This window comes from Callospermophilus lateralis, chromosome 9 (assembly GCF_048772815.1).
Source record: "Callospermophilus lateralis isolate mCalLat2 chromosome 9, mCalLat2.hap1, whole genome shotgun sequence".
Taxonomy (NCBI): Eukaryota; Metazoa; Chordata; class Mammalia; order Rodentia; family Sciuridae; genus Callospermophilus; species Callospermophilus lateralis.
The window spans coordinates 15,898,536-15,922,958 of NC_135313.1; the positions used below are offsets into that span (position 1 = coordinate 15,898,536).

Genomic DNA, 24,423 nt, shown 5'->3' on the forward strand with positions numbered 1-24,423 from the left:
TTGGTTCTTTGGGTTTGGCTTAGCCACATTTCTTGGCAACATTGTTTCAAGGAATTCCAGTGTCAGGGAGCAACACTGTATCTAGAGGACACAGGCTCCAAGTTCAAGAGAGCACCTGAGGACACCCAGTGGTGGTGGAACTTGGTACTGCTGGGCCAGGACCTTGGTGGGCAATTTCTCCTTCTTGCTCACCTGGTAGCAGCCCCATTTCAGTAAGGAATCTGCGGATGGGTTAGGTTTCACATCTTACTGCCCTCAAAGGGCAGCTCCATCATTCAGTCCACATCTATGGTTGCAGAGCCTGTGCCTAACCACTGGGAAGTTCTGCCTCCATTGATGAGACATGGGAATGGGAACAGCTTGACCGTGAGCATGCCCAGTGCGGGAACTCTTCAACCTAACTGAAGGAACCATCCCACTCTCAGTTCCCTTATCCTGATTAACTGAAAGGTAATTCAGGGAGCCTGTGATCACTGGTTTTCCTCCCCAGCACCAATATCCACAACATGAGTGAGAAAATTAACCTTTTAACTAACATCGAGTCTAGCGCCAGTTTCCATCACCTGAATGGGAAGTTTCATGCAGCATAATGGGTGTCCCCTCGTATCCACACTGCCAGGGACAGATGACTAGCAGCTGGTTTGCCCCGAGGCCACCATGAATGCCACGTTCCCTGACAGATTGGTCTAGTTTACATCGTCAATTTTTATCACATTCTTTTATGAAACAGAAATTTCTATCATGGGTATGTAATTCGGTGAGTGATGAAAATAGTAAGCTCTTTCCGTCAGCTATAAAATTATATATTTATAGATTTATGAAATTTGCCTCTTTTTATTCTCTCCTTTCCACTTGTCTCAGGTACATGAGACAAAAGCTTGGACACTTTAGAGGTTTTAAGAGTTGCAAAAATATGATCATTGCTGGAAAATTTAATTTTAAATCCCTGAATTGGGAAATACATACCTTAAATGTGTGCATGTAAGATTTTAATTAATAGGCAGTTAGCCATAAAATGCAATCAAATCAACTCAAATCAATGTTTTTCTTTTTCTTTTTTTTTTTTTTTTTTAAGCAGGGGTGGGGTGGGAGGAGATATCAGAGATTGAACCCATTGGATTTTAACCACTGAGCCACATTCCCAGCCCTTTTAATTTTTACATTGAGGCAGGATCTTACTAAGCTGCTTAGGGTCTTGATAATTTGCTGAGGCTGAATTTGATAATTTGCTGAGGCTGACTTTGAACTCAAAATCCTCCTGCCTCATTCTCCAGAACTGCTTTGATTATAGGCGTGCTTCACTATGCCCAGCCAAATCAGGTTTTTTTTTTTTTTTTTTTTTTTTTTTTTAGGGCTGGGGCTGAACTCAGGGGCACTTGACCACTGAACCACATCCCTAGCCCTATTTTGTATTTTATTATGACAGTTACTTAGGGTCTCACTGAGTTGCTTAGCACCTCACTAAATTGCTGAGGCTGGCTTTGAACTGAAGATCCTCCTGCCTTTGCCTCCTGAGCCACTAGGATTACAGGCATGAGCCACCACACCTGGCCCAAATTAAGGTTTTTGATGCTAATAAACTTCAGTAGTATAGCCATTAACCCAGGCTGTGTTTAGCAATCTGGACTAACACTTGAGATGTAGAAAGTATTGAGAAGTCCAAGTACAATTTTTTTTTTTGTATGTTGTATCTTCCTGGCTGAAGTGAAGCTATAAGATACATTTAAGCTTTATGTAGATGGCTAAGCATTTGGCAAATTCTGAAAGGTCGCTAAGTACAATATACTTCCTTGTCTTTTCTAGTTTGCTTCTTCATTTGACACAGGCTTCATTAGGAAATTACAACCATGTTTCCCAGGTAACGTTTGTGCTTGCGGAAGACTGGTTATAAGTCTAATGTGGTGAGTTATAACGACTTATATCAAAATCTAATGTGGACAAACTGCTACCTGCATTCTTACCCTCTTTTCCATTTCAACAAAAAGACCTGAAGCAATAGAGCAACACTGGAGAAATTAGAAGACACATTTAACTCACCACTTGCATTACTGATTGTATATTGCCTATTACTCTTCCTCGACTTTAATTTTTTCTTTCATCCAGAAGCCTGGCATTAAAGTGAGCTTGGGCAGAATCTGGGGCATTCCATGCGTACCTTTTGTGCAGTTGACATCTGGCATGAGAGGAGGCAGCATGCAGAAGTGGCTGGAAACCTTTACCCTGGGTCCATCCTCTCTGCATCTGACCTTTACCCCACTACTTAAGGAACATTGTCTTGTCCTCTGCAGGTCAAGCATCAATGGGGTGCCTCAGTTTTCAATAACTGAAATATATCTTCTTATTCTTTTTTTTTTTATATATCCCCCTTGGAACATTTCTCACCACCTGGCATTTTACATGTGTTTGGGTTTTTTTGATCATTTCTCTCTTTCCATTCCCTCTGCCTCCATCAATGTAACAAAAGAGATTTTGATTTATTCCTAACACCTAGAACATTGTCTGATGTGTACTAGATGCCCCCCCCCCATATTTGTTGAATCAATCAATCAATTGAAATAGCCTCTACTTTTGGGGATGGTAGGGAGGATCAGATGAGGAGAGAAGGGCACCTGGAGAGTAGGAGGAAGTCCTTGCTACCCTCACCACTCCAGCTATCACCAGTGCTTCTGTAAGGCGGGAGGCCTCCTGGAAGTATTGGGGTTTGCACCTTCTGCATAGTGACAGTTTAACTGAAAACATTTAAAAAGTAGGATTTTATTTTTATTGTGATCTTCAACTTATGACAAGGAACTTTGGCTTTTGATTTAAAAATCTCAAGAACATAATTGAACTCTCAGAGGTTAAAACTTGTGGAAATGGAATATTAGTAAATACGATTTCTCCATAAATACCTGAGAAAGCCATTTCTGGGGGTGCGTGTGGGGTTTGTGGGGGGGGATTCTAGTTTACTTACAGAGGACAAAATTTCACAAATCCCTTGAATAATAGTTGTGTTGTAACAGGAATCGACTTTTCCACCTCTTCTACTGGTGGTCATTGTGTAAAACATTTTTCTAACTTTTGATTCATTTTTCTTCATCAACTGCTCAATCCTACAACTTGGTTCCCCACCCTTACCTGGTGTCACAGTGGTGGGACTGGCAATTCTAGTCTTTTCTTGGCCTCCTCCTCCTTGGCATTCCCTTGTTGGTTAGAGTTATGATCTCCCATGGTTTTCTTCTTGCTTTCTCTGGGCTCTTTATGTGCATGTATTTGTGTCACTGGGCTTCAAAATTCTTGGGTGCCTCCTTGTACAACGACATCAACATGGCAGTGCCCACGTCAGGAGAGCCTGGTGGTTGGTGGAGGAGCACACTTGCTTACTCCTTCCCTTCTTCCTCTGTGTTCTTGTCTCTCAAGCTTTTTTATTCCTTGTTCTCCAATTCCCTCTGAAATAGGGTATTTGCAAATTTCTTCCTGAGTCTTTTCCCGGCTCCACAGTTTAGACCCTCCTGCAGCAACTCTTGTGCTTTTTGCAGATGTTTTCCAATGTTCTGGTAGTGCCAGAGCCCACCTCCACACCTGGATTGCATCCTGAATATCTCAATGCAAAGGCCTTCTGACCTTATGCCCTTCCTTCTAAAAAACCACCTCCTCTTCCTCCTTTCCCTGCTTTGGTTATAGTATTTCTACAGTCTCTGGCATTTCATCTGGAAACCCTGAGGCCAGTTTCAGTAGCAATTTTTCTTATTTTTATCTTGCAACATCTAAGATCTAAACAGAGTTCCTCGTATTGCATCAGTCTTGGGCTTCCTTCTCATACACAAGCACAGGTTTGGAGTGAATTTGGCTGACAGAAGTTTGGCCAGGCAATAGCTACTCCACTGACATTCACAATAGTAAACAATGGAGTCTAAGGAGTTGAAAATCGTGAAAGAATTATTACAGGATGTCCATGGGCTAACACTACATGGCCAAACCTTGCTGTGCATGAAATAATCAGAATTTCAACATTTCTTTCTTTTTTAAAATAGTAGTTTAAACAAATTTAAACCAACCAACCAAACAAACAAATCCAAGAGGGTGGGATGTAATTTAACGTGATTTATAGGAAATTTCAGGTGGATGCAGACAATAATAAGGTTAATAAAATGCAAATACATTTTTGAGGCATTATTGAGTGTGCCTTTTGTCTTGGAATGCTTTTTCAAAGAATGCACATTAAAAGTAGAACTGTCAAGGGTGTTTCATCAAAAAGGTTATAATTTCATATTATGAAACGTGTTTCAAGAATGATTGATGTCTTTATTTCATTTGTTCAGAGTCACCAACTTATAGGGAAAAAATCAGAAATTACATGAATTTTTAAAAATAAGATTTTAGGAGGGAAATGGGAATTGAAAGTCTTAAAACATTTGGTGAGAGTTTAAAACTCTCACTTCCTAAAGACAGATCTGTTGTGTTCAAGATAAGATAATAGGAATTCCTCTAAGTGTGTGTGTGTGTGTGTGTGTGTGTGTGAGAGAGAGAGAGAGAGAGAGACAGAAGTGGTAATTACACTCTGGGTCTACCAGCCAATGGCTTTCTGGATAGTAAAATGAATGACTATATGTTCAAGTGAGCATAAACAGTAACAGTGCTGTGTTGTAAACACAAATTGGAGGTCTCATTCCCGAATGTGGTGATGCTTGATGGAAGAGGTGGTAGCTGATTTCAGGTTTTAAAAGGGGTTAGGGGTCAGGTTTCCATTATTCAAGATAATTGGGAATGTGTGAAGAGCAATTCAGGTGACAACAGAGGGGGTACTGCCTGGTTTGACTAAAATGTTGGGTACTTGAAGGACAAATGGAGGCTGGCAGAAGGGACCCTTGGTTTTCTCTAGTCATCTCTTTGAATTTCATGGTCTACACAATAGGGGCCATTTAAAGATTTAAAACACAGGAATGACATAATCAGCATGAGCATCTTACGCTTTTTAATATACAAAACAGGTTCTTAAAAATTAACCTTAGAAGTTGTTCTAGCCAGCTTTTTCACTGCTGTGACTAAAAAGATCTGACCAGAATAAAGGTAGGGAAGGAAAAGTTTATTTGGGGCTCATGGTTTCAGAGGTCTCAGTCCACAGACAGTCGGCCCCATTCCTTGGGGCTCAAGATGAGGCAGAACATCATGGAGGAAAACTGTGGTGGAGGAAAGTGGCTCACATGATGATCAGGGAGCAAAGAGAGAGACTCCATTCCCAGTTACAAAATATATACCCCCAAAGCACACCCCCAACAACCCACCTCCTCCATCCATACTCTACCCGCCTTCAGCTACCACTCAGTTAATCCACTAGGGGATTAATTCACTGATTGGGTTCAGGCTTTCATAACCCAATCATTTCTCCTCTAAACCTTCTTGCATTGTCTCTCACACTTGAGAGTTTGGGGGACACCTCACCTCCAAACCATAACAAAAGTTGATAATGGTCAGTGAGAAAGTGAGAGAGGAAACAAAAGAAGAAAAGGAGAGACACTGAGGAAGCTGAGAGGAAGTCAAGAGGCCTTGGTCCAGGCAGGTGGAAAGGGTGTGGCTGGGCCGCTGCAGGTGTGTTGGAGGTAGACGCTGCTGTTTACTTAGGCAGTGACGAGAATGGTCGTTCCTTGCATTTAAACAGCTAATTTGCTTATTATACATTATACATAGGTCTTTTAATGTTCTTTATTCCTAAAGTGTGAGAGATGCCCTCTTTGGGGGTTGTGGTGTGTGGGGGGGTGTTAGCTGTAGGATTGACATTGATACAGGGCTCAGGTCTCCTGGTAGGCTCTGAAGGCTGGGGCAGAAGAAAGAAGTCCGGTCGGATTGTCCTGCAGAGCTGAAGGAAACGGGCCTGTGAATGGTGGGCCTCTGCTCCACCTCTCTGCTTTCCTCCGATTCTTGCTCTGGAATCCCCATCTGGCTTCTACTCCCTCTTGCAATGGGATTATTGGCAGCCATGGTGTTTCTCATTTCAGGTCCAAACACTGGTTTTCAAAAACTCTGCTTCATTTAAAATACAGTGAGGAAACTTGGACTTCCTTTGTGGCCTTAGGGCCATGTTATTCTCAGACTTCTTAGGAATCGTATTTTGTTATATCCTGCCCTCTTGGATGGTTTTGAAAAACATTGTTTTAGGTCTTTTTCTGAGCACCCTGACTGTTCCACTAGGCTGGGTTTTAGTCAAGATCTGAGCCGCCTTTGTTAGTAAAGGAGTTGGCCAGTGTATTGTGTGTGTGAGGGTGTGACCCACTCACAGGACCCTTATCTTTAATCCTATGTGCTCAGCTCCCTAGGCTGCTGCTTCTAGAACTTACTTCTTCCCCCACCAGCTCCACCGCTTCCAGCCTTTACTGCTCCCTTTCCTCTGAGAATTATTTCATATCTAAATATTTCAACTTTCACTCTCAGGGTTCATTTGCTGGTGAGCGAAGGGAACCACAGGTTTCCTACTCCTCTAGGTGACGATTGTGAAACTCTACCTCCCGGGTCCTCGTCAAATGTTATCAGCAGACCTTCTTGGCTGCCCAGGTTGGGATTGTCCTGTTTCCCTTTTGGCAACTGTCAGCAGAGCCTGTCTGTCACGTTCCAAGGCTGTTTGAGGGGAAATCTAAGTCACAATGGAGTAGGAACAGGAAAGTAGACCTGAGATAATCTTTGTACTGCTTGGTTCATAGCAAAGGTTGGTGGTCTGAGATGCCTTCTGTGTCCAGAAGGATGGTCACCAACACTGCGAAGCTAGAGGCAAGTATGTCTTCATCCATTCATTTGCTGAGGCTACTCCGATGGACTCGACATTAGAGCTGGGAGAGGAAATGGACAGGCACATTTGCTGCTGCTGTTGAGCTAGAAGTGTGCCCAACAGAGAGAGATGGACAGAAAACCCTGGGATGCCAGTTCTTTTGTGAATTATAGTTGTTCAGAAGCAGGGGTCAAGACTGGACCTGGGAGGGAGAGTTCTCCTTTATTGCAACTTGAGATGGGACCATTCCTCTGGAGGATCAATCAGGAAAGAAAGGCATAAACAGAACCAGGTCTGAGTATATCAACTTGGTTTCTCAGTTTTCCTAGAAGTCAGCTAGCAATCTATGGCCTCCGATGAGGTCAAGTTCAGCTCAGTGAGGAAAGGAAATGGAAGGCCTCATTTGAACAACAACTGGTGCTGGCCACCCCAGCAGCCACCTAATGTCTCCCTGAAACCCTAATCACTCCTCATTTCCTTTTGTCGCTGTTGACAGGTTCCCTCTACACTCCTAGTTCCAGCCTGAATCACGCCCAGGCATCTCGTCCCTCCTCTCCCTAGCTGGTAGGTGCTGTCATGCAGCTGCTATCAAGGTGTGACCACCTGTAAGTGGTCAGGACCCAGGGGCTGGTTTCCAGCCTCCTCAGGGCTGTTGTCCTGGCACATTCAGGAGGCATCCTTGAGCCATAATTAGCTGTAGAAGTGACAGCCTCAGTCTGTGCAGGTGGATCTAGACATGACTCATTTTGGAGGATGGAGCCAAGGGGGGGGGAGAGTCAAAATTTGCTCCTTATGTCACTTGTTTGGAATCTCAAGTCTATTTAAGAGGAAGATCTTAGGGCTATGAGGAAGAGCAATGTTGGTCCCTTATGTATTTACGTGGAAGCTGACCAGCTCCACCTTTATACCCTGGCCCAGGTGGCTTTCCATTCTCCTTTGGCTACCTCAATGACCTCCTAATGGACCCCCTGCTTCTGATGGCACTTTTGGGTTCCATGTTCCACCAGCAGCTAGAGATCTTTTGAACACTCTCTAACCAATCCCATTGCCACACTGAGGACAAGCCCTCATCTCTTCACTGAGTGAAGGGCCTGTGATGTGCACCAGGGTGACTTCTCAGATCTGTCTTGGAAGCATTTCCCAATGACAGTCCTCTTTTTTCTGTCCCTCTGATACACTGCCCATAGGGACTTTGCAACTTTCCCTTTGTCCCTGAATGCCACCCCCCCTAGGACCTTCACATTTACCAGCCCTTTCTTGGCTCTGATCCCAATTCAAGTGTCCTACCCTTGATCTCCTTCCTATCACCTACTTATTCTCTTACTAAATTCTGTCCCTACCACTAAAACGTGTGTTCTATAAAAGTACAGACCTCGTGGGTCATCTACTCATGTCACCCACATGCAGATGCTCAAAAATACATGTGCAATAATGACCTTTCACACCACTGAGGTTCTTAACACATTTCTTTTCCTCATTGTCTTGTCTGAGTTGGTTCTTAGTATTTAGCAAAAAGAGCACAAGTGCATTTGGAGATTTCTAAGAAAGAGAAGAAAAAGTTCAATGAAGAGTTTAAAGGGATAAATTTATTGGAGGAAAAAACATTGAGTACATAAGCCCATGACTGAGTTCTTTGCTTGTAATCCCAGGGCTGGGAAGTGGCAGAGCTTAGATTTGGAGTTTGAGGATGAGCCCATGCTAGTCTGGGAAGGAAAGACACACGGAGGGATGGGAATGGTCTGCTGAATAGCTTTGAACCCAATTGTTTATTGCTTTGGTGTTTGTTAAAACAGCTTGTGTTATTTCAGAATTATTGAGTCTGTCAGATCGTGGAAACAGAATTTTAGAAGTTTAAAAAGAGATATTTAAAATTACTTAGTCCAGTGCCCTCAGAGGACACTGAGGCTAGAGTTGGTGAATGAATGCCGGGTTGGAATTCAGGTCTTCTCCCCAAGGACCCTTCCTCCATTTCCACCTATGCATGAATGGATTCTTAGTTGTTTTTCCACACAAGTAGGTGGAAGCTCAGCACGGCCTCGAGAAGAACAGCTTCATTTTGTTCATGAAGGTAATTGTTTATCAGCCAAAATTTTTTTATGCTTTTTTTTTTCCCTCTTTTGTTCTGTGAGAATGATTTATGACTTCACCATATTTCCCCCTTCAAATCTGAACCTCTTTAGGGCTGATCCTGTCTTGGATGAAAAAAAAAAAAAATCTTATTCTGATGAATAAAATCAGGTCTCAGTTTCTGCTTGCCAAGGTGATCAACATTTTTTTTAAATTCAGGTTTTTTTATTATGCAGTATTTTATACCTAATAAATACAAACTTTCTACAGCCACTGTAAAAAAAAAAAAAAAAAAAAAAAAAAAAAAAAAAAAAAAGGACATTGGCACAGAAAGACCCCCTCCAAGCCCTGTAGAGTAAAAGTGATCAACTTTTAATGGCTGGTTGGAAGGACCTTGTAAAGGATCCTCAACTACTTTGTGATGCACAGAAGGAGGCATTAATTAGCAAAGTGATGTGAAAATCCTTTTTTCCTAAATTCAGGTCAGCTACATCTTCTAAATAGAATCCTAGAGAAGGTTTTCAGCTGCCCATGCTATTATGATCATATTTAAAGTTTGTTCTAAAGGTGTGTCTGTGATGAGTAAAGATTTTTGTACATCTGAGGTGAACTTAGGTTGTTATGATATGCAGTTCTTCTGCGTTTGATAGAAGAAATCCTGATTTGTTCTTTTGCTTTCTTAAATGGGTCAGTCTGGCTTCTCTTGCATTTATGTTTTACAAAGGGCAGTTTGTCCTCCCTTTTTCTTCCTTCATGACCCAACACTTTGGGAACATGTCAGCGTGATTTACCTTTATTTTTCCTATTATCAATATCTATTTTTATGTTCATTGCTCATGTTTAATATTTAGGATGAGAGAAGCCTAGATAAGCAGATTGTGACTTGGTGGTACCTTTCTATCCCCGATTGTGATTTTTAATTTATACCTAGAAAAGATTTACCAACCTCACTGACAATCCTTCCCAACAAAAGACAAACGCACTTTTAAGTTATCAGTGTAAGTCAGATGCACTTGAAAGGGACCAAGTATTCACCTGCAAGCACTTCTGGCATCTTGCCCTTTCCCATGAATTCAGACTGATGACAGAGGGTGCTCAGGCTGCCAAAGCACTTTCCGCGGAACCTCCCAGAACCCTTGAGGGTGGGACCCGTCCAACATGCCATAAGGTTAGGAGCATCTAGAGACCAGCCCTTTGTGCTCTAGGAGAGGGGATCAAGTGAAAGCTTAAGAAAACTGCCCTATGCCATGGAGTTCAGGCTCCTGAATTTGCAGCTCCCTTCCTTGCACTTTTGTGCATGTGGTCCTGTGCTAAGCTCGCAGGTAAGCCTCGTCAAGTTGCTAGGTCATCCTTGTCAAGGTGGGAGTAGATGAGCAGTCTGTCATCACACTGCATATTTCTGCTAGCAATTTAAACTGATTTCTGGGGACAACAATCCATCAAGCTGATGAGTTCAGAATGCATTAGATGAATTTTCAAACCCCCCAGCTTGTAGGAGTGTCACTGAGTCAGTGGAAGAGGGTGGGTTGATGGTAGCACTTTTTAAATAATAGCAAGATCATCAGTGCTATCCCAGGTATTTGGAGTGCTGGTCTTTACTATCATCCCTGGGATCATGTCTGTTTTGCTCTGAAAACAGACAGTGCAAGTTCCCCATAAATTTCACTTGGTCTAGACTAGGCCTCTTCAGGGAGCCCTGGGGAATTTTCATTTTGTTCTCCTCAGACATAAGCAAAGTTGGAATGGTCCAACACATATAATATTAAATGTTGGCAGGTAGTTATATAAAATCTTTAATCCCCTATGCACAATACCAAAAACAGATGTTTAGCCTGATCATATCTCTTAGACATAAATCACTTTTTAAAAATCATTTAGACTCAGAATTTAAAAATTCTCTTTCAAAAAATTCTCAATATATGAATTGTTGAAAAGCAAATGGTGATTGGAGTCACGATTCAAAACCTCAGCTGAGGACTCTAGAAGCTGAGGCAGGAAGACCACAAGTTTGAGGGCAGCCTCAACATCTTAGTAAGATCCTTTCTCAAAATAAAAAAAAAAATAGTAATAAAAATAAAAATAAAAGGACTGAGGATGTAGATCAGCGGTAAAGTACTCCTGGGATTGAATTCCAGTCCCCCCACTTCCCCAGAAAAAGCCTCAGCAGAGAATTGCTGAGCATTACTAATAACTGCCACACTGGGGAGATTTTTCTTTTCTTCTGAGATCCTTAGACCCCATCAGCATATCAAAAAGAAAGAGGAACACTGAGCAGTTATTACTGCACTCCTTTCAGCTGCATAAATCATGAGTGGTGACGACTCAGGCTGTAAAGTAGTTTGGGTGACAATGAGTAGCAATGCCACCGGAGCTAATCAAATAATTATTTAACACATGTTTCTCTCGGTCTGGTCCTGGCTCCAAATCATATTTCATTCTTCCCTAGTTTTCTTTGCAACATTTATTTCTCAATTGATAGAAAATTTGAGCAAGCATAGGTGATACCTGAAGTTAATGAGAGAATCACCATTTCTGTCTCTCATTGAGCTGGGATCTCCCTTAAAAAGAAGATTTTTGTATAAATGAGCTTGATAAATACCTCCAATACCCACAACTATCAATTGACAATCAGTAGCTACTATTTTAGCTTCTGGTTGGAACCAGCCTCCTGGCTTGACTCTTTCTTTGGTTGATACTCAGAAATCCTATTAACTCAGCTGGCTTTTCTACTCAGTTCCTTTTATGACAGACAACCTGGGTTAGATGCATGACGAGGGTCCCCACAGAAGTCCAGAGGCACTTCTGCAGGGGAGCACCCCTGTAGATATGAGAGTGAGTTGTGTTCTGCTCTCTCCCTTGAAGGTCTCAGTTCCATAGAAAGTCTCAACCTCTCAGACTGAGACTCTTAGTATGTGTTTGTTAAACAGTATGTGGTCACTGAATAGTCACTCTCATTATTACTGTTGCCATTATTATGTAAAAGATTAATAAATGTTTGCTAAAACATAAATGACCCCAGGAATGGACAGTTGTACATACCTAGCAATGGATGAAACTTTTACCTAGATCCACAAAGGAGGGTGAGGAGCGGAAGAAGGAAAGAACAGCTGCTTCCTCTGTTCAGTGCCCTAACCTGTTATTTGTCACCCGAGAATCTGTAATGAGCCACTAGTCTTTATGTATCCCAAATATCAAAGGGTGAGGAAGACAGTGGAGACTCATCAAAAAGCCTGATGCTCTGTAAAATGTCAATCAATTTTGCTCTCAGTGGCTCTGGATTTGCAAGCCACAGCTGGGATGGATGTGCCCTTGCTGCAGGGTTGGTAGTTTATATGGTAGAACTTGCTTAAATCTTTCAAAAGTGTTTCAGATACTTAGTCATTTTTATATTTAAATTCAAGGCAGAGATCAGTTTTTTTAAAAAATTGATTAAAAAATTTCTAAATTTAGCTCATTAAGAAGTAATTGGGTGTCTTGATTTTTTTTTTTTTTTTTGCATTGGGGTGATTTGTGATTTTTCAGCTTTCATTCATTTTGCTAATATAAACTTTAGCATAGTAGGCAAAGAGATGTTTTCATCACTTCCACAACCCTCAATGATTATAAAGTCCTTTAATTAAGTTGTGCTCATTCTACTCAAATTTATCTCTTTGATAGATCAATAAGTTGAGAAAACTCAAATGAATATTTCATAATCTCAAAGTTTTCCAAAGAAAGTCATAATCATTGTTGTATGAAATTTTAGAAAAACTTTACATTAATAAAAGGAAAAAAAATGTGTCCATAAAATCTGTATAGCTCTAGGGATTAGATTGCTTTTCTGAATTATTTTTCAAGGTAATATTGAGATTCAGAATATCCATTCTTTATATAGTAAATTTTCAATATCCTACATGGGAGAATTGAAACAGGATTACAGTAGGTAATAGGAGATCTTCATTTAGTAAAATAGATGCATTAAAAAAAAATCTTATGGTGATTATAGGTTGCTGTTGCTGCCCTCTATTATAAAATTGTCACCTTATCAAATTGAAATAATCCATCCATTCATTCTGAACAATGCTCTATTGTGATCTGTTACAAATTCATGACAGCTCCCTCCTAGAGAAAACTGCAATGAACATACCTAAGTCCAAGTTCAGAACAGTCCTTTTGTCACACCTGGGAGCAACCTCTAGGCATTAGAACAGCATGCAACATGTCTTTCAAAGACACTGGAGCCCTTCCCTCCTTCAGTCAGTCCTTCCAGGTAAGTAGGAAGCCTCATGCCTTGGCAGGGTCCCTGCTGAGAGAACCCCAGGTTTACCAGGCAAAGATTAGAGTTACAGGATTGAAGAGCTGATCTCCAGCCCCATCGCCTCCACATGTGTAGGGAACAGGGCTGCTTTTAAGCCAAGTTTCTGACAATGGAATTAGGTCTTGAAAATGGGCTGAAAATTTGCTTCTCTTTGCTGTTTATTTGAACCTCTCCTGTGCAAGCTCTCTCCCTCCAAATTCACCAAAGAGAAAGAACTCCTCAAATAATTAGATGGTCAAGGTGGGGAAATAAGAAGTTATCTCTCTATTGTGTTCTTTTTCATTTGTGCTCAATAATGTTTATGGAGTTCATTTAAATTTAGCAAGCTTTATGTGGATTTGCTTCTAGAGGATTTACTGCACCTGATGTGGAAACCACATACATCTGACATTTTAGAATTACCCACCTATTTATGGGATTATGCTGCATTCTGTTCGTGAAAGAGCAAGGCAATTTTCAGCATAGTTTTTTTCCTGTCATTTTTTCCCTTGTCTGTTTTCCTGACAGCTAGCTCCCAAGTAAGAAGGGAAATAATGGGAGGAGATGGAGGGCAGAAAATAGAATCTGGGCTTGATGGAGGAGAAGGTTCGCATCATACACTACTGGTGGAGAGAAGAAACCATGAAAACCCAACACAGTAGCTTAAGTTACTTTATAATTTAAAAGTTTGCTTACATTTTAAAAATAAAAATACATTTTTTACTTGATACTTATCTTAATGGTGGCTACTGAATAAGATGCAGAGTCTATGAATCAGAAGTTAGCCCCACGTTTTCCACCTTCTGTTAAGAGAGGAAAATAAAGCAATAATAAATGTCATTCTATATGTTTTAGAAATTGTATTCTTATTTATTTTCATTTTTAGATTTTTTTCCATTTTATATAAAGAAAAACATTTTTTTTTTAAAAATTAAATATGTGGATTATCTTCACTTCTTACAGCCAGTTACACTAGTTGTAACCAGTAGTGAGAGCAAGTGATCTTTCAGTGCATAGCCAGCACACACCACACATAGGCTGTGTTCTCATCTTCCTCTTCCTCACATCAGCCCTGCAAGTGACAATATTGAGGTAGAGAAAAGCCAAATTACTTGTTCAAGTTCATATAGCTAATAAATAGCAGAGCTAAGTCACAAATTCTGGTCTCTACAGGTCCAGGTCCAAAGCCAGCCCATTCTCATATGTCCAGGCTGCCCTTGGTATAAAGTACTATGAAGTTTAAGAGCAAATCAGACAGTGAGTAGGACTTTTAGGTAGAAAATAGCCTTTTTGTTGTTGTTGTTGTTGTTGGTTTGTTTGCCTTTGCTGTTCTTCATTTAACATTCCTGCTGTTGTTGATTATAAAACATCTCCATCCTAAGTATCTTAACTGTCCTAGGTGGATTTCTGGCCTATTCCTTTATAGATTTGATTAAGGTAACCAAAATAGAATATTTCAGTTTTATCTGATCTTTTGTATCTCCATCATCTCCCCAATGCCATTTCAAAATAATGTCCTGAGGATACTAAAGATTGACATCCAGTTAGAGCCTTCAAACAACTCAATAAATCTTTTTTACAAATTACCCAAATATTCATTAGAGAGTGCGAACCATCCCGTGAATGGCACGAACTTGAATTTCTAGTCTTGCAACTGTCTTTTGGAAAATTGTTTCTCCAGAGTGCATACACATACACACCAAAAAACAAACAAACAAACAAACAAACAAACAAAAAACAAACCCAGATGATTAATTTATTTACTAAGTGTTTTTGAACAATTATATTTTACTATCCTAAACTTATTATCAAGGAAACAAAATTGTGTGAAATCAAATAAGCATAGACTTACTGTGCCATTTAATAGTTGTGAAGTACAATATGATAACTTCACAGTATTGGTATGAGAGGACAATTTATTTGAGACAGTACTAATGTGGTAGACTTCCTTTGAAATATTGCATTTAATTTTCTATTTATTTATGCTGGGTCTTGCTGTACTGCTCAGGGTGTTCTTGAACTGCTGTACTGCCCTCCAACATCTGCCTTTCAAGTGCTGAGGCTGTGACTTGGAACACTGGGATGGGGATGGGCGACTTTGAATTCTAAAATGTGACCTTTAGCATAACTGGGTATAAATTTTGTGTTTTTTCCTTCTTTTAGAGCAGTTCATTTTTACAAGGCTATTCTACCCCAAGTTCTGTTCTAATCACACTGGGGATATTACAGGGCATATTTATCTTTGCTTGAAGAATAACTTAAGTTCTATAAGGATATTCTTTATTCTTTATATTTTAAAGCTATCACATTTCTGACATGCCATTTCCCCACACCAAGACTATTTTTCTTCTGAAAATCATTTGACCCAGTAGCATTTGGATATTGAGAAAGAGGAGTGAAGTGGTTTGAGCTTATCTGATATGAACAACACTTTGACATTTTTCTTGGAGGTAGATCTGTTTTCTGCCAGGCAATGGTTTTCAAAGTGTGGTCCCTGGACCAGCAGGATTTTCACTGGCCTCTGAGTTTGTAAGAAAAGAAGGTTCTTATGCCCCACCAGACAATCCTAAACTTGGACTGGAGCCTGGTTTTAGTAACTTTCCCAAGTCTTTGTGATGTAGGTAGTGGATCACAGTTAACAAAGTGTGGTCCATGCAGCCAGCAATGAGTTGGACTTGGGGGCAAATAGAAGTTGAGACTAACTCACTTCCCCACCCCATCATTAATATCCAAGTCACATTTTTATTGAAGATCAATCCTCATGCTAGGTAACCACAGTATGTGAAAACTCAGAAAAACATAAGCACTGGAGTTAGATAGATGTTTGACTTTACTGCTTATTGGTGTGATCTTGAAGCCTACCTAAAACCACCTGCTCCTTCATCTGCAAAATGGGACTAGTGTTAGTGCCACAAGCCCATGGGGTTATTTTGACAATTAAATGAAACAATGTAATACATGTAAACACAGTTCTCAATTGCTTGATATTTAAAACCACACTTGCTATGACACACATAGCTATTTTTTAAAACTAGTTTAAAATGAGCTGTAAAGACAATCAGGTTCTATATTTTCTTTCTATGTTTCTTGGAAAGAAAAAACAAGACTGACCATCTATGTAGGATATGTGTTAAAGAACAGCTATAACAGCTGTGAAATTGGGCATTACATCTCCATGTATTCGTGTCTGTGCACCAAAATATATCTAGCAGATGTTGTATTAGCTTGAAAAACATTTTTGCATCTAACAAAAGGTAACTGCAACTTATTATTCTACAAAGAGAATTTACTGATGAGTTTTAAAATTAACCTTGTTGTGGTCGTTGGTGAGCTGATGAAAGAACATAGTCTTTCTTCCTCCCCTTTTCCTCCATCTCCTTCCTTCATGTTATGTTAACAGAAAGCAGTAATCAAGACAAAGCTAAAAGAACTGAGTGCAAGTTTTGCTTTGCTGATGTGAACTATCTTCCCATAATGGAAGTCAGAAGGCCAAGTAAGGAGACTGTTCTCAGGTACCCCTTCCCTGCCTGCTGCAGCCTCACTGGGAAGAGGGCAGGAGGAAGATGCTTCTTGAGGAAGCACTTTGGACTTGATTAAAAAGTCAGTAGCATTCAAAAAAAATGCAGGGTAGCAGTTCTCAACCAGGAGAGAATGATGGGAAAAACTAACACACGTCAGTGCCTGCTATGCCAAGGGAATCTCTTACAGGGGTTTTGTTCAGAATGAAGGAGACAGTGAATATTTTCAGATGTTAGCGAGTGTTGAATAAAAAAAATGCAGAATGGACTTCACACATTCATGCATCAAATACTGGAAGGCCGTCAACCACACAGCAGAGAAATGTAGGGGAACCATCCATTTGGTAGGTTGTTTTGAACGTTAAGCCGCCAAATGTTTGTTTGTGTGGATAGCCACTGCTGTATTTTGAGAGCGCCTTTCTAAGAATCCTGAAATATTAATAACATGATCTTAATGTAGTTGAAGACAAAAGAATGTGTTAAGGGTAGCAAGAGCTGCCGAGAATAGCACAATGACAATTTTATATTTTCTGCTTGTGCTTGTAAAACAGGAAAAGGGTAAAAATACTCGACATGTTAAAAAAAACCCGCAGCTTTCAATTCTCCAAATTGGTATGAAGCTGTGTATTTCCCAAATGAATTCACGTATTTTTATTCTTGGTAACATTTTAGTATCAGCTTGGAAGAAAAACAGAAGAAAATATAAGCTTGCAAATTCATTTTTTCCTTAAATTCACCTAAAATACTGAATTTGGGGACTTTAACAAATTGGAAGAAACATCTTCCAATCTGATGTTTGTGAACTCTGGAGTTTAATTTTTCAAACTAATAGTCTTTTAAGAACTACATACGTAAGTTGAAGAAATAGCAGTGCCCCCATGAGATTTTTAGAGGTACTGTTTTCAGTGGGACATAGTGGCACACACTTGTCACCCCAGCGGCTCTGGAGGCTGAGGCAGGAGGTTCTCAAGTTTGAGACCAGCCTGGGCAACTTGACCAGACCCTGTCTTTAAAAAAAAAAAAAAAAAAAAAATCACAAAGGGGGATGCAGGAGTGGCTTAGTGGTGAGACACTGCTGGATTCAATCCCCAATTCCCCAACCAAAACAAGTGCTGTTTTTGTGTCACATTGACCAGTTATTGGTTAATTTTCATTATTATTCATCTTCTACTCCCACTATTCAATTTTAGATTTTGATTCTGGATGAAATCAAAAGCACATGAGAATCAGTCAGGAACAAACAGATTATTCTTGGGAAAAAAACAAAAAAGACATAATGTGTACCTTCTTGGCAGTTCTGAACAAGTTACCTCCAGTTTTTTTTTATTGACTGTGACCCACTGATGACAGGTGGGACCCAGGGAGTTTGGGCTCTTTGTGTTGATATGGCCCGGCCTGAGCCCCAGTGCTTCTTCCTACCAAACCTGGGTTTCTGATTTTAATGGAAACCCTAGGGCCATCTTAGGTTGACCAAACAGCCCTTTGCAAGGTGAACCTTATCTAATTATGCGATGTGTGTAAACTTGAGACACATAAATCTCAGTCACTGGAGCAGCTTGTTTTTCTAAGATGCTTCGGTCCAGTGAAGGACGAAAGCAAATAAGGGAGAGATTGATCTCTGAGCACTTTTATTGTTGGTGCTGCACACGTCATAAAGTTTGAGCTCGTTAAAGGAAATTCCATAAACAACTTCAGTTAATAAGAGTGAAGTAACTGTGTGCATTTCTGAGCTCCCACTAAACTCCCTTTCCGCTTGTGTGATGAGCATGTGAGGCAGAAAATGTCAGAGGACACGCAGAAAGGAGCAGGCTTCTGGGGAGTCTGCAAGATGCTTCATGCATGGGGCTGGCAGGGGATCACGGCCACATAGTCCCCGAGAATCAAGTATCTTTGCAGGTCCTTAGATCTCCTTCCAGAAAGATCTGCTGGGTTGCTAGCATTGGTTAGTTTCTTGATGGTCAGGCTGATGGAAAATGTCCCCGTAGGTTCTTCTCCCAGCTGGTGTTTTTGACAGTATGGGTACAACCTGGGGATGTAGTAAATGGAGAGGACTGAGATTGGATCATGCTGGGAAGATCGTAATTATCTCACTTTTTAAAATAGATCTTTGAATTGTGCTCCATTTGTGTACAAGGAAACCGAAGAACATTGTGCTGTCATGTATAACTAATTAGAACAAATAAATAAAAAAAGAAGAAGAAAAAATGCACCTTTGATGTTATGGAATAATTTTATTTATTTATTTTGGTACTGAAGATTGAACCTGGTGGTGGGGGGTTGGGGGTGGGTTACCATTGAGCTGCATCTTCAGCCCTTTTTATTTATTTTACTTTGAGAGCTGCCAAGGCTGGCCTTGAACCTGGGATCCTCCTGCCTCAGCCTCTCAAGTTGTTGGAATTAGAGGGGTACACCACCATGCCTGGCTGGGAAAACTTTATTTTTAATGACCTTGCCTCTGTGAGTTTAATACTGATAGTATTGGTCAGTTTTAATTTCATGTTGGAACAGATCATGAATAACATAGAGGGGGAAACTGGGGAAGCAGGGCCTTATTAACTATTTTTTTTTATTATGAGGTTTTGCAGCATTATTGAATTTTTCCACATTAGCAAAAGTAGTTCTCAGTGTCAGTGTGGTGTTTATAAAAATGAAGTCATAGAAAACATCTCAGGTGCATAAAGAATTATACCACTCTTGTTCTCTGTACCAACCTCTTGAAGGTGAGGGTGCTGAAATAGAGGAAGAAAAAAACAGGAGGATTTCATTAACTTGAAATAAACAAAAAAATATTTGCTGATCTAAAAACAAACAAACATTGAATCAAAGTGTGAAATATGATATATCAAGAACTATGTAATGTTTTGAACAACCTACAATAAAAATTAATTAAAAAAAAAACAAATAAATAAGATTAAATTGAAATAAATTTATATCGGAGGAAAAAAAATAAATAAAAACAAACAAACAAACAAAAAACCACCACATTATATTCCAGGATCTACAGTTAGTAGTTTTTATTATTTTGCCCTGAAATTATGACACATACCTTACAAAACATTTACATATATATATATATATAATTGCTTTTCTTGGTTGTGTGATATGGTGCTCTCTGTAGGTGTAATAGGAAATAATCACACACCACCTCTTTGCTACCATTTAGGCATACTTTACACTGGTTGGTTAAAAACCATGCTCTTAGATCCCAGAGCGGGTGGCTTTGGGGGCAGAACACCCAGGGTCAAACTTGGTTACTGACACTTACCAGACACTTAGTCTCATACCAGTAATTACCTGCTCTCAGCAGGAATTTCTAAGGTAAAGATAATAATAGTGTTTATGGAAAGAGTGTTATAAAAATTAAACAAGAGAGTGCAGATACAGGGTACCTGGCACATAGAAAGGCATTCAGCAAACTTAGGCTTTGCTTTTAGTGGGTACCACCAATTTTAAGCCAATATCTCCTAGGGGGCCTCTTGCCACCTAACCAAGAATGTAAAGGACCCTTAAAGGATGGCTGTAATCAATTAATGGCTGGGCAACTACACCTGTATCTCAAGCCATAGCTGATCATCAGTAATTAGCATAGACATCTTCCTTCCTCTGAGCTAAGGAAGTGGCTTCACATTTTGCTTTGCTGTATTCGCAGTGGTTTATATTTGTTCTCTTGTTCTTTTCTCCTTCCCTGCAGCTTGCAAAATTGGATATTACAAGGCTCTCTCCACGGATGCCACCTGTGCCAAGTGTCCACCCCACAGCTACTCTGTCTGGGAAGGCGCCACCTCGTGCACCTGTGACCGAGATTTTTTCCGAGCTGACAATGATGCTGCCTCTATGCCCTGCACCCGTAAGTTGTTTGCTTGTCTCCCGTTCCTGTGATGCCAACAGCTTTCATTACCACCTAGCAGGGCACTGCCAGGTCTTCTCCCAGGATAGCCATGCAGGGGGCAAATTAGATCAAGCATGCATCTCTTCTCAATCATAGCAGGGAAAATGCTCATGAAAAGAAAGAATCTTTTTCACCGTTTCTGCTTGCCTTCAAAATGCGCAGCTGCCAGCAGACTGCTTTGTGGAACAGAGATTGAGTGTTCAGGGGCTGTCTGACAGTGTAATTAGAGCTGAGACTGGAATTTACAAATGGCTTTACCATTGCATAGAGCACTGCGCAAAGCTTACAGCTGTGGGAGAAACAGGTAGAGAGCAGAGTTTGAGAATGTGGTTTCAGTGTGCAAAGAGACAGCTCAGTGTGTCTGAGGTCATTGCTGTACCTGCCATTATACCTCTTCCGTCTTTCCTCATAGTTTTGTGTTCATAACACTTAGTTCTGGATCCTAATAAATGCTTCTTTAATGATAGTCACTTAATAAATGTTGGGCTAATGAGTGGATGGAGCTGAGAAGCCTGGTGTGAAGGGCAGTAGAGAGAGCTCTTCTCACACCTTATTTGGAAAGTGTTCCCAGGTGTTGCTGTTCCTTTCATGCACACTCTGGGTTTCATGGATCCTGCAGTGGCTGTGACCTGGACCAGGACAGGAGTGAAGGTGCCAGCATTTCACTTCCTGGGTTTGTTAATGAAGTCTGTTTCTGGGGATGTGGTGGTTTAGTGCATAGAAAGTCCCCAGGGTTTGTGTTTGTTTTCTGACGCACTCTTTTAGTAGCTGGGTGACTGGTCAGCTTCAGTTCGTTCATCGGTAGAATGTGTTAATAATAGTACAAATTGAGTTTCCCTTTTCCAACATGCTTGGGACCAGAAATATTTTAAATTTAGGATATTTTTTGTGTGTGGGGGGGAGGGGCATTTGAAAAATTTGCATACAGCTAAGAAGACATTTTAGAAATGGAACCCATATCTAAACATCAAATGTGGTTATGTTTCATATACAGCTGTTACGCATAGCCTGAAGGATTTTGTACAATATTTTCAGGGCATCAATGTTTTAACTGTCCCCCATCACAAGTCAGGTGTGGAATATCTCTCTTATTGTGTCATGTCTGCACTCAAAATATCTGAATTGAGAACATTTTGGATTTGCATTTTCTGGATCAGGGGTGCACAGCCTCTGTGTCCTTTCGTGCCTGTTGATATTTCACAGCCTCATCCTGCTTATGTTATGTAAAATGCATAAAATGATGCTGCTGATATATTTTGGCTTTTACTATAATTATAATTATTCTTAGTATGCTCCTTAACAACTGTAAATCCCATCTTGGCTGGCCCAGGACCAGCATCACCTGAGAAGAGAAGCTCTTCCTGGCCTTGAAGCAGTTCGGGCTGCCACGGGGCCACTGTCTGTCATGACCAGGTACATCACCTTGGAAAGAAGTGGGGAGAGAGATTTCTGGTCCATCCCAAGTTTGGGCTGGTATTTCCATAACCTCTGCAGCGTTTCATAACAAGAAACAATACTACTACTAATGATGATGATGATGACAACTTAAAAATCATACACAGTTAGTTAATATAGGAGGGACTTTAAAAAAAAAATTATTACCTGGTTCAGTTGTATCGAGTCCATAAGGTAGGTGTTATCTTTATTTTATAGATAGGGCAGCTTCCAGTTCAGAGGTGATAAAAAGCATTCCCCAGACCACACCCCACTGTGGTATCAAAGCCACACAATCCCAAGACTCACATAGTTTCTAGTTCCTGGGAGGTTTTCTTGCACCGTCTCCCAGGTCAAGCATAAACTTCCAGAGGTGAGGTCAGCCTTGGGTGTAACCGAAGCCGACAAGGATTTCTTGGCCTTCTTTCCCCTCGTTCCTTCTGGATGGCTGCTTTTGTTTGCTCTGTTCAAGTCCTGGCTTTGTCTTTCCCAATTGAAATATTTCTGTGATGTGTTCAAGTTTGTGTGATTCATTTAATCATAAACTTCCTGCCTGTCTTCACACACACTGCCAACAACTCTCCAGTGGGAGTTTCGAGCACAATAGAGGGGAACTATTGGGGGCCGACATCATGATCATGGCCATTTATTTGCATCAGGCAGGCCCCCTCTCCATTGGAAAAGCTTCTCCAGGTTGAGTTGGATTGTGCTGCAAATGTCAGGAGTCTCACCTCGGACCATGCGGCCTGGCCATCTCCTGATTCTGACCGGTTGTCCAGCGCTATAGGGAGCCATGTGACCATTACTGAATTCCTCCTGTACCCTGCTCCTTGGGAGTTTAGGGACCCTCCCAAGGTTGCCATATGTCTATGATACTGGGCTGCTGACCATATGTGTAATAATGACAAGGCAGAGGAGCCCTTAGAATTTTATTTCTGTGGAAATGAATTAATTAGCTTTATCCTGATATTATAGATGAATAAAAAGATTGATTTTAACATACATATGAAACAAAAACTTGAAAAATGAAAGTAATTTTTGTGTTTTTCTGAGATGGTTTTTGACAAGGTAAAGGGAGCAAGGGCAGTGGGTTTTTGAGTCATGGATAGAAGACCCATGGGGACACCAAAGCCACAGGTGGTCCTCGCCCTCCTGCTCATGGAACTTTTCTTCCTCTCTGCTGCAAGATCACAGGCATTGTCCTAATTGTGACTGAATCCTGCTGACTCGGCACCCAGCCCCTCAGTGAAGCGGAAACTCAATGCAGATGGTTCCACGAGTCTTACCAGGCAGACAGCCTTGGCTTTAACCACCAACCAAGTTGGTGACACTGAGAGGGTGTTTAATCTCTCCAAGTCCTTCCTCTACCTGTAAAGTGGATTCTCACCTCTATGCCTGTGGTGGTGTTAAAAAGTAGCTAAGAACATATTTGCAAAGGTCTGACACATGGTGAGGATCTAATAAATGTTTGTTCTCCTCCTTTTTCTTCCCTGAAAGTTCATTTCCTCCCCCAGACCACCTCTCCAGCAGGTTATCATTATGTCTTATCAGTGATTTCCTTCTGACTATACAATGAGATCTTCTGGTGGCCACATTGTACCCCTGGCTCACTGGAATGGGACTCAAGCATCAATATTTTCAAAAGATAGTCATCAATTCCATTGTACAGTTGAAGTTCAAACCACTTTTCTACAGACTTGACTTTTAAAGTTATTACTTTTTAAATTTATAATGTTAACTATGTAAGTCTCTTGAGATCTCCTTTGAGAAAGGTATAGTCAGGGAGATGACCATTCTTTGCTCCTAGATATAACATTTACTAAGTTAGGCAGAAGAATTAAAATCCAATTCCTAGCCTATGGCTCTCCCATTAGATCTCTTCAATGATAGTGGACTATCATTGCCCAATACAGTAGCCACTAGGTCATGCAGCTTTCCAAATTCGAAGTCATTATGATTAAATTTAAAATACAGTTGCTCATTCATGCTTGCCACATTTCAAGGGCTCAGTAGTCACATGGGGTACTGACAATAGTAGTGGACAGAAAGTTTCTGTCCTTGCAGAAAGTCCCATTGGACAGCACTGTAGTGGACATTTCAATAGAGAACACAGTGGGAGTTTTTCAAAGAACCTCTTGTTCAGATAACCCCCAGAATAATCCTCCCCACTCCCAGCTTTATCGGATTCTTTTGACAAGATGTGGGGATGGAAAGGAACATAAACATCAGGGATCCTTTCAAACTGATTCCAGCCTCTAATCAGTTCTTACCAGTTGGTTAAGCCAGGTGACAAACCCAATTCCCTCGTGCTGACAGCCATGATAATCAGGCGCCTTCTTTGTTCATTACGCTGTCTTTAACCCTGGGATTCTCATGCAGCCCTGCATTTAGTGATCGCTCACTGTGACGGCACACTAATGAAGAAATAAAACACACTCTTTGAGACTCATTCTTCTAGCCAAAGAGAGACTCTGCTCCACTGGCCTGTAAAATCAGGTTT

The 24,423-nt window shown here is 40.7% G+C and overlaps 1 protein-coding gene across 1 annotated transcript in view; it reads left to right on the forward strand.

Moving 5' to 3' along the window:
- The window catches only part of Epha4 (EPH receptor A4), a 131,363-nt gene that overhangs the window by 41,297 nt on the left and 65,643 nt on the right, over positions 1-24,423 (forward strand). Inside the window, exon 4 of the mRNA XM_076866630.2 lies at positions 20,292-20,447. Within this exon, the coding sequence (XP_076722745.1) occupies positions 20,292-20,447 (156 nt within the window). The remainder of the gene's footprint in view (positions 1-20,291; positions 20,448-24,423) is intronic.